General features: G+C 31.8%; 1 protein-coding gene across 1 annotated transcript in view; it reads right to left on the bottom strand.

The window, feature by feature from the left end:
* Positions 1 to 12,005, bottom strand: part of LOC139504312 (uncharacterized) — a 30,230-nt gene that overhangs the window by 10,774 nt on the left and 7,451 nt on the right. The window contains exons 5-7 of the mRNA XM_071294380.1: positions 11,420 to 11,495; positions 7,823 to 8,071; positions 5,679 to 5,990 (exon numbers count right to left, since the gene is read on the bottom strand). Of these exons, the coding sequence (XP_071150481.1) occupies positions 5,679 to 5,990; positions 7,823 to 8,071; positions 11,420 to 11,495 (637 nt within the window). The remainder of the gene's footprint in view (positions 1 to 5,678; positions 5,991 to 7,822; positions 8,072 to 11,419; positions 11,496 to 12,005) is intronic.

Raw genomic sequence — 12,005 nt, forward strand, 5'->3', positions numbered from 1 at the left:
CGTTTCTTCTACATAAGACTTGATATTCATTTAAACAGCCATGTTTGAATACAAATAGATCAATGATACACAATCATAGCTTATTTTATAGATCTTAAAAATGATACATGCACGGACTATATATAGATTTTGACTAGACTAGACCATTTTGCACATAAATGTTAGACTGGGGAATAGAATGTTGTCTACCCTTGGACTTTTCCATTCTAGGCAGTAAAAAACTTATTAAAACTGGTGACGATGTTGATGTGTGGGGTGTATTTAGATGCAAGTAAAAGTAAAAGTAGTATACCGCTGTTCGAAATTCGTAAATCGATTAAGAAAAAAACAAATCCGAGTTACAGACTAAAACTGATAGAAACACATCAAATATAAGAGGAGAACTACGACACGACAGATCGATAGAAACACAACATTAAAAAGTTACACACACAGAAACGAAATATAATATAACAATGCCCACTTTTTCTGGCAAGGTGCAGGACAGTTTAATAATTTAAAAAAATGGTCGGTTAAACCTGGTTTTAAGCATGCCAAACCTCGCGCTTTCATCACAATGTTAAATATATCATTAAAATGACAACACTAAATGACCACGTTCGGAGTGGATATGTGTCGCAAAAAGTAAATGGTGATATCTATGTTCTGGCAAAAAGGTTATAAAAGAGGGACAAAAGATACCAAAGGGACAGTCAAACTCATAAACCCAAATCAAACTGACAACGCCATGGCTAAAAATGAAAAAGACAAACAGACAAACAATAGTACATATGACACAACATAGAAAACTAAAGAATAAACAAAACGAACCCCACCAAAAACTAGGGGTGATCTTAGGTGCTCAGGTGCTTATAAACTTATAAAGGTTATCAGCAGTGCGATAGTTGTCTAAGAACTTCAACTTAAAAAGTTTGCAATTGACCCTTTTCTTATAATGGTAAAACATAGAAATTATAAATACCTATTCAGATAAAGCGTATGAAAGAATCTTGTGCAATTAAATTTCAGATGAAATCAACATATCTTTAATTTTGAGTTCTCTGTCGTACAATTTCACAGATATCCATACATGCATGCACAATTCCTGAAACATAAAAAACTACTTTTCGTTGGACCCCTCAATCCCAACCAGTTTGGACAATAAAAACTAAAAAAATCCATACTTTCTTTTATGGCATGAAACCTTTTGGTACAATTTCATAAAGATCCATAGACTAATACACAAATAATTATCCGGCAACATATACATCGTAGTTTTTTTGTTCCTATTGAACAGTTTGGGCCTAAACCATCAAGATCAATCCTGTTTGAAGAATGTAACCTTGTGGTGTAATTTCACTGCCATTCACTGATTAATCATTTCGGCGCCAAAACGACATTTTTGTCGTTTACCGCTAAGCACGCCAAAACGACATTTTTGTCGTTTTTCAGTAGAACATACAAAGCATTAAAAACGTATATAAAAAACTTTATTCGACTGCCGAAACCATTTTAGTTTTAAAGAAAAATAATTGACTTTGTTCTGTTATTCAAGAATAAACATAAAAGTCTGAAATTATATATTGAATTTTGGGGTTGAAAACTATTTTTTTCTGAGATAATGTGCAATTTTTTACACAATCTATTCTCAAATTATAAACTTTGTATGCCTTTATTTATTAAATTAACTGAATGATATTAGCTCACATGGTTGACTGTAAAAAAAGAAGTTGTTATTTTATTTTTAAATTGTAACGTTTATCTGAATGACGTCATAAAAACTTATGCTGTGTGTGACGTTTATGCGTATAAAAGTGGCAGGTACTTGATATTACTGGAAACGTCTTGCAGTAAAACCATCGAGTTTTTACCGATTTTTACAATGTGAAGTGTTACAGATCGAAATTCATTCGACAATTTGTTTAATATTTTGTTGTTTGTAAATTTATTCAATAAAACTGTTAGTTCAAATTTAGAAGGTTAGCTCTGCAAATAGTCGGTAGAATTCGGGAATATCTCTTTTTAAATGCACCCATTTTTCCTATTTGGGGTTAGCTTCAACGTGGTTTGACTTCACTAACTAGTTTTAAAAACAACAAATATTAAAGTTATAACTTATAATGAATAATTTTGACAATGCCGGTCTTCTCATTGTAAAATAATTTTCTGCTAAAAACAAATAAACTGGACCCGGATTTTTGTATTTATCATTCAAATACTTAATTATGGCATACAATCTGCATATTCCGCCTTATGTGTCCATGTGTCTCGTTTTGTTGTCAATTCAATATTAGAATACATATTCAACTTTGAGTTAAGATCGTGTTTTGATTTACCCATCACTGAGTATTTTTGAATTTATTTTTGTCCTTTGTTACTGTGGGTTTTTTTGGTGCTTGGTCCAATCTTGACACTGGGAGAGATCATATATACATAACTATTGTATAAGGCAGTATGACGACTCGTAGCCTTGTCCCGATGACTTTGGTGGCTATAAGTGAATCATTTGTAACCATACGTACAGCTATCATGACTTATTATACGAACTTCTTCAAAAATAATACTGGTGCCAAAAGAAAATTCTGAATTGTTTATTTTAACAACCATTAGTTAGTGTTAAAAAAAAACAAGCTTAAGAAATAGAATAAAACAATATATAAACACGGTTGGCAGTATGACGACCCGTAGCCTTGTCCCGATGACTTTGGTGGCTATAAGTGACTCATTTGTAACCATACGTACAGCTATCATGACTTATTATACGAACTTCTTCAAAAATAATACTTGTGCCAAAAGAAAATTCTGAATTGTTTATTTTAACAACCATTAGTTAGTGTTAAAAAAAAACAAGCTAAAGAAATAGAATAAAACAATATATAAACACGGTTGGCAGTATGACGACCCGTAGCCTTGTCCCGATGACTTTGGTGGCTATAAGTGACTCATTTGTAACCATACGTACAGCTATCATGACTTATTTTACGAACTTCTTCAAAAAAAATAATGGTGCCAAAAGAAAATTCTGAATTGTTTATTTTAACAACCATTAGTTAGTGTTAAAAAAACAAGCTAGAGAAATAGAATAAAACAATATATAAACACGGTTGGCAGTGCATGATTCTATATATATAAATTACATACAAGCTAATACTAGTTCTGACAATTCAACCTAACTCACGCAATTGATATACGAACTTAATTTGTTTACATACAGAAGTTAGCATGTAGATCAGTCCATCTGATCCATTAAAATTATTACACTATTGTCGTCATTTTGAATCGGTTTTTTTCGTTACTAAGAAAGACTTAACAAGACTGCAATTTAGCTACTTCGTATGACTAAATATGAAAAGGATTAAGAAATTATAATCAATAGAGCTATGGAAAAGGGATAAAAATATAAAAACATATAATGAGGCATCCCTTGTAATTCCAGTGTTTTTAAATGTTTCCGTTTGGTTTAAAAAATCAAATTTTCAACTTGAAAATAAAGGGTCGTCTAAATTTATATATTATTCACACAAGTACAATCTTCAATCTCACTATGGATGATAAATGAATGACTACATTTTAACCCGGGACCATTTATCTGTGTCAGTCAACAGCGTTGTTTTCCACTCATGTCTGAGAGTTGTTTTATTGTCCCAGTCCATTCGTTGTTTTCGATAGTATTTGAGTGTTTTTTTTTTTATTGACTAACAGTTGTGTTCGTTAATATCAGACTGCTAAATTTTAATTTAGGAAGTTAATGGTATAACAAATATGTGTAGCCTCCAATAATATATTCGCAGCCAATTTATACTTTTGCTTTTAGTGTTTGAAATATCGTATAATGCATATGTCCGACTATCTTCTTCTCAGACTGTAAGTTGACCTCTATATATCTTTGTAAATTTGTTTGTGTACTTGAGTTAAAGTCTCATTTTCACTGAGTCTGGCATGCATGGATCTCTTTTTAAAATTGAGAGAAGGGCTTTTAGTGTAAGTCGACCAGTTTGTGATTATGAATATTTGTGCATTAATTAAAATCAAATGCATTACATGAAGAATTAATCACAGAAAAAGGAAAGTACGTCGTCCGTAATTATAATTGGAGTAAACTATTGGTATCAACATATACCTCTTTCATTTCATTAAACTTCAAACTAACTGTGTACATGTCCTAGTAATTAGAAACTATACATCATAATGTAGGAATCAATGAAGGAAAATAGTTCAAGTATTTAGGGCTATATCTATTTTAATGAAATCCCTAAATAAACTCTTGCCAAAAGAATGTGTCTATACGATGAGATAGTTTCTCCTCATTTTTTGCCGATATCACACCAGAGAAAAAGAGGTTCTTATCAGATTTTCCATGTCAACGATCGCAACAAGAAACATACAATTATTTTAGAGACAGGCCCCATTTAATGACATATCTGAGGTTAAGTCAGACATGTATTTAGCACAGCACAGTATTTCTTAAACCTGTACCTTTAATTGTACACTTTTTTAAAACAGTATCTGGAAAAAATCGGCTTACTTTATATAAAAAGGTCAAGACAGTTTGAACCACAGATATTTATACATTAAATTTAGACACCAAGTGCTGCATATAAATAAATATATAGTTAAATTATGAAAATGTGCATTTTGTTGACATCTAAAACATTAATTGACTTGAATTATAGAATACCTAAAAATTAATTAATTTGAGGCTATATAAAAAAAGAAGCAAAATGAATACTAAATATTCACAACTGCATGTACTGGTCTAGTCAGAAAAGTGACATTCTTCAAAACCAAACCAGCAAATCAAAATGAAATATAAGTCACACAATTGTAATGTTAAAGCAAACTTATTTCAGATTATACATTATCAGAAAAAAGATAAGTTATTGTTGTGTATTCATGAAATATTTGCCGCAGAACAATTTATTACTCAATATTATAAGTTGAGACTTATATGATGGTTGAATTATTACAATGCAATATACTGGTATCCCTAGTTTTGTGGTGATATGCAAAGATCTGCAAAGTGTTCAATCGAACTCTTCATCGATGGTGCTTAAGAAAAAACAGAACTGCGCCAAGTATGCAGAAACTGAGAACACTGCTCGTTTATTTTAATCATTAATTTAATGATATCAAATCTTGCATATGGTGATGCTTTCTAGAGGGGAGTAAAGAGAGGAGGTAACTACACGAAAGAAGGCGATATAAAATTGCCATTTAACGATGAACGAACAATTAAAACTTTCTTGCAGGTTGATCTTTTTACCGATTAAATAGTATTCTAGAAAAAAAAAATTATAAAAAAAAAATAAACTTCGAATTTTAGTCTGAAAATTAAACAAAAATCACTGGAAATACACATTCGTTACGTGAACTCAAATTAATTCAAAGGTGGCCAGAGATATGAGACATTTCTCCGCATATATAAGATATCCAATTAATCGATTAAGGAGGATAGCGTGCATGTGCTTGTATGTAATGTGTTGACGTTACGTTACGTATCATTTTAGTAACGTCATTGAAATATGTATGGCAACGTAACCATGTGAAAAAACAACGTCTCGGCGCTGAAAGGGTTAACGACGTTATTGGTTAACATATTCGCGACATGGACAAGGTTAGTCACAACACTAGCAAGAAAGACCAGACGTCCACACAATATGACATGATTTATTTTCACACATAATAATAACAACAAATACCTTTAAATACTTTCTGTTTTCGACTTGGCAGACTGAAGAAAGCTTTTAACTTTGATTGTATTGTGTGTAGGCCTGGCGTTCTGACATAAGACTTAACATCACTTCGATCTTGCATTTCCTCCTCATGTTTTGCAGCCCCTAGACTGGATGTAACTTGACCTGGACTGGATGATACAGAACCTTTGTTTTGGATTTCCTCCCTTTGTTTAGCATCAACAAAATCTGACATCTCCTCATTGGATTTTTCAAGACCTGGTTTTGCTATTTCTTTACTCCTTAGCAAACTTTGTACAGTTGCATTCAAGATAGTCCCTGAAATAATATACAATATAATTATATCAAACAAAGGTTCGTTTCCAAATTTTTTGTTTTAATCATTACAAAATATAAATACACGTCAAGTTAATAAATAATCTTAGATTCCTATATATGGTTAACAAAAGCATAGCATAGTTACATATGGTCACATTGCAAAAAGTAATGGATAACAACTGATTACTGATTTAAATTACCCATGCCTCCATGACTCAATGCAATCTAAAAACGTTTCGAACAAGTAAGTTTATGGCTTTATCTAAGAGTAAACCTAGGGTTTAGGATTGAATGTTGATAGTTGTTTGCTTAACATCCAGTGTCGAATATTTCAACCATTTTCAGGACTAGAACAAGTTAACAATAATTTGAAAAATAGGTCAAGTAAAAGATGCCGTCCAGATAAAAAAAAGTCGGTGAAACTTCGGCTGCAAATGTAAAACGAGGTTATAATGGATAGAAACTTAGATAACATTTTCTTCACTTGAGGCATCGGATTTAACGTCCCCATTCTGAATGCTTGTGAAATTGATACAAAACGGACGCCTCACTATGAGGAAGGTTTCATTGCCATTCGGAAATATACCAATGGTGACAATATTTCTATTCCTCGGTCACCCATTGGGATAGGGATATAAGAGCCATCTTACAAATGTTTTGGAAGTAATTTGTGCATTTTAAATCAGGAGTTACTGTAATAGTCACTGAGAATTTATGTTGATTACATTTGATTTGATTTTTAAATCGATAAAGGATCATCTTAGAGAATGAGACAAGTTTGACTATATAAAGCATTGATTATTTTTCTCAAAGATTTAAAATCACAAGTTTAAACGTAGTTAATTAACATTCAAACATGTTACATTAGAAAAAAATATGTTTAAAGTTTTTAAAATCCTCTTTGCAACATTTAGAGAAAATCTTGAAAGTTTGAAAATTCAACTTGAAAAAAATGAATATCTGAGCTATAAAGTTTTAGAGTTCAGTTTATTGGATGAAGGTCATTAGTTTTCAAATACAAGTGGCAAAATGCTACAAAGATATGATTTAAACATCCGTTCCAGTACCAGCTAATGATAACACATATATATATAACCAATATAAGCACAAAGATAGTACTTGGATAGTAATACACTGTTAAAATATTAAATTAACCGTCTGTTAACTGATAACAAAGGCATTTTGTAGTCTTGGGAAAGGAAACCAATTTGACTTTACATAATGTCGTTATGATAATTCGTCACAAGGGTTATGGTCAAATAATCAATATGTTCGTCTTTATAAACGTGTTCACAGTTATAATATAGGGACGAATAATTTTCAGCTATGCACGCAAATAATGCAAGGACAGACTGTAGAAGGTTTTATGGAGAACAGACTTTAAAAAAAAAATGCCTGTATTTCAAATTCTTGAAGAGTGGGAAACTCAGACTGTCAGATTCCTATTTTTTGAATATTCAAGTTTATAATCAGAATTGTTTTGCCATTTTTTGCTGAAAATAAACGATAATAATTTCTCCTATTCAATTTATCCAAGACACAAAAAGCAATTGTGATACATATTGGCAAATAAGTTTTAGAATAACAAAGAGGAACATTTTGGAGTTTCTTTGAATTACTATCAAAAGTCAAAAGAATGAGTGAAGACCATTTCAGTACACGGAAACCAAGAAAACAAATAATTAAGTTTGATTCAAAATGTAACTGGAGATACAAATTTACCTTATATTATTAATTGAACTTTGACCTGAAATCTTGGTTCCATCTTTTACTCAAAATAAATATTTTACTCAGTTAATTTCTATATGATTATATTCGTAAAATGTACTTACCCTTTTCTAAGAATATCCAACAACGTTCCTTTATATTCATTCCAGCTCTGCCGAGATAAATCCATATACCATCTGTTGACTCTCGCTGCTCTGGAGCCTCATCTCCCACTAGAATTTTGGCTAAACATGTCTTGCCAACACCAAATGGACCAGTAAGAAAAACACGGTTCCAGTAACATTTATATGATCCGCTGCTTAACAGACCTTGAAATTCCATATCAGAAAAAATACCTTTTTCTTCCTTGGGGCCTAAAGGTATAAATCCGAAATTTATATAACATATCTGAAATTGTTAACCTGATGAAAAAGAAACAGACAGTATCAACAAGACGTTACACGTGAAGTAATCCATCATATATTCTTTAATTGTTATACATTTTAGAAATAAATCACAAGCTTACTCGGCTTTATAAAGAAATCAAAGTATCATCATACAGAACAGAGCTGTACGTAGTACAATTCAACATTATAAAGTTCTAGATCAAATGTCTGATCATGCATTGATACACACAAACTGTTTACACAGAGATTGACGGCTATCAGCTTAAATACAAATATATTATCAATTTAGTCACTGAAGTATGATGAAGTTGGCAAGGCCTGAACATGGTAAAGAAACTGAGACGAACAGACAGTTATGTAACTTTATAAAAAAAATATCGTTGTATATTGTTTATGTGCATTCCTTTCAATATAACTTAGGAAGACAAATTGAACATTGAATATTGCTTATTATTTCAGTCACTTGACCGTGTCTTAGGAGGAGGGCCTAAAAAAAAGTCGACAAACTAATAATTACTGATAGAAATGAAAACTTGAAATTGAATATCAATGATTTATCAAACTAAAAGAGGGACGAAAGATACCAGTGGGACATTCAAACTCATAAAGCGAAAATAAACGCCATGTCTAAAAATAAAAAAAAAAGACAAACAGACAAACAATAGTACACATGACACAACATAGAAAACTAAAGAATAAGCAATACGAACCCCACCAAAAACTAGGGTTGATCGCAGGTGCCCCGAAAGAGCAAGCAGATTCTGCTCCATAGGTGGCACCCGTCGTGTTGCTTTATGATAACAAACCCGGTAAATAACTAAGGAAAAACCTGTCAATTGTTGACGCTGTCACTAACAAGGCAATCTCTATATCTTGCTTTCTGCGACTTTCTTTGCAGGTGAAACAATTACGAAACAGTGTGTAACAAAGGAAATCATGCTGAGTTGGTATTACACAATTTTCCTAATATATAACAGTAAGTGACTTCACTACAGATTTCGAAATAGTTACATCATTTGAACATAGTACTAATGAACACCATAAAACTGAAAATATGAAATATTCGTACAGAAGTTGACGAAATCTGGAAAACACATCCTTTAAGAATAAAACCTCATCAATTGACAATGGCTGATAATTTTACACACCAGATGCTCCTTTCGTTCACAAATAATTAATGAATAATTACATGAATTAAACAGGAAGTTATTGTCTAGATTAATTGAAAATTGCGTGTACAATACAGTAGTTTAAAACCTTAAAACAAACAACAACAAAAAACCAATTGCCTATTCATTAAGGAGTACACCAAAAAAATTAAAACCAAAGAAACTAAGCTGAAGGATTGCTGTTAAAAATCCAATGTCAAATCAAATGCATATCCAGGACACTATTGTCAAACAGGAATCGACAGACAAACAGAAATCCCTTTTTAAAAATGATATATCTTTTCTAGTACAACACATAGGAGTCTAAGGATAAACGAATTTACATTGTTAAATAAGGGCGACAGTAGTATACTGTTGTTCGAAAGTCATAAATCGATTAAGAGAAAACAAATCCAGGTTACGAACTAAAAGTGATAGAAACACATAAAAAAGTGGTAAACAATGAAACAACAGAAACACTAAAAAGCAACAAAAAACCAAACGACAATTACACACAGAAACGAACTATAAGATAACAATTGCCATTTCTCTGACTTGGTGCAGGACATTTTAAGAAAACCTGGTTTAATGATTAGCTAAACCTTTCGCTTTTGTGCCAATGTTAAATATACCACTAATATGACAACATTATATGACAGGACTACAATACCAATAAATGGAAGAACATTCAGGAGAGAGAAATACACAAAAAAACAATACGATAGAACATTACGACAAGCTGATAGTTATTAAAGATACCAGGCTTATAATTTAATACACCAGACGCGTGTTTCGTCTACATAAGACTCATCAATGGCGTTTAGGTCAAAATAGTAAAAAAGCCAAACAAAGTTGAAGAGCATTAAAGATCCCAAATTCCTAAAAGTTGTACCAAATATGTCTAAGATTATCTGCCAGGGATAAGAAAATCCTTAGTTTTTAGAATAACTCATACTTTTCAAACAATTCAATTATAAAAATAACAATGTCATTGATATTATTGTTTGACCGGTGTTGACTAACTACAGAATAAAAACAAACACGTAAAAAATCATAGATCAGCACATAAAAACCACCAAACAACGCATTGTATGTCACCCGACTAGATCGATACAGAAAAGTGACGTCATAAGTAAATTTCTAAAAAATTTCATAAAATAAAAGTTTAAGATTACATAAATTTTGTTATAGTGATATTCGATGTATCCAATAACAATGAAAATTACAATACTCTTTTTATAACATTGTGTAAGTAGTTAGATATCTAACTGACAAATGTATTATTACGCTATGTCGGTATTTCTTCTAAATCAAACTGTAAACTAAATACAGCGTGTAAGTTAAGTTGCCCCTCACTAAAATTTTATAAAAGTGATTAACTATCTGTATCCTCACACACAAATAGAACACAACTAAGTTACAATTGCAACTACAAACGATAAGACATTTACCAATATCTGATAAGTATAACAAATACATCAAAACTAAATACCTGAATGTTGGATAATGTCTTATAGCAATGCGAATTCACACTCAGCAAAACAGTAAGAAACGGGAATCGGCCATAATGGCAAACCACAATCTAAGACGTGGTAAATATTTCCTTAGTTAGTTCAGACTAGGAGAGATCGAATGGGTCAACCAATTCGTGATGGTGTTCATAAAATTTACGAAGTGTCATTTTGAATATTTCCTCCTCATTTTATGCGTAAGGAGCACACTCCTGTATATGAAGTCCGTGTGGTGTGAACATGCACGAGCAATTGCGATATGTACACCATATGAAGGGTAGGGAACTGCTGATCGATATTCAAACTAGAATAATTTATGTAGGGGGGTATTTCAAAGGGAACAAAAGTGAGCGGTAATGTAAGGAGACATATAACCAGCTTTAGAAAAGGCAAACAAGTATCTGAGTTCTTAAAATTTACTGGATGGAGTAATCGATCTTCCGAGTGAGTACCTGTGTACACTTTGCTATCCCTCATTTATACCACAAGTATGAGTTGATCGTATGAAATTCATTTTACTTTAAAATCGTTGGATAGCTGTCTCATTGATCTTTAACACTCATTTTATTTGATATAGCCATTTTTTTTTATAAAGGACTTTCCGTTTTCTTAATGATGCATTCCACACATGCAATGATATCATATAGAAAAGTTACCTTTTATGACTTGTGCAAGACCCTTTTGCTGGAGGGCATTTGTGATCACTTCGTGGTCTTCCTTTGCCATGACAGTCTACAACACAACCGATGACATATACAGGTAATACATAGGAAAAGACACATTAACTGAAGGCTATAACTTCCAGAATTTGTAACTAAGGGGATCAAATGGAATGTCTCTTAATCTGCTTAGAACGATTATTAATCATTTTAGGCTACTTATAATTCTCTAATTATTAAGGCCAAGTATTTTTTTCTGTTTCATATTGTAAAAATACAAATTTTAGCTCAGATTATGACTATCGTTCTTAGTTCATATCAATTTTTTGAAGAATATTAAACATAAACTTATGATTAGCGAGTTGGAGAGGAAATCAAATTGCATAATGCAAAGAACTGGTCAGACATTTTCTTGAAGTCATCATAATCACGTTCAAGTGAAGTGAAATATTTTTTTGCTAAAACACAGAGTCTGTTGATAGTACATGTACGCTTGAAATGGAGTGCCGGAGAAAAAAACTTTGACTTGTTGGCTTTAACATAAGTGTTGCTTTAAATTCTTAATTTTTTATTTCACCCTTAT

Source organism: Mytilus edulis, chromosome 14 (genome assembly GCF_963676685.1).
Source record: "Mytilus edulis chromosome 14, xbMytEdul2.2, whole genome shotgun sequence".
Taxonomy (NCBI): domain Eukaryota; kingdom Metazoa; phylum Mollusca; class Bivalvia; order Mytilida; family Mytilidae; genus Mytilus; species Mytilus edulis.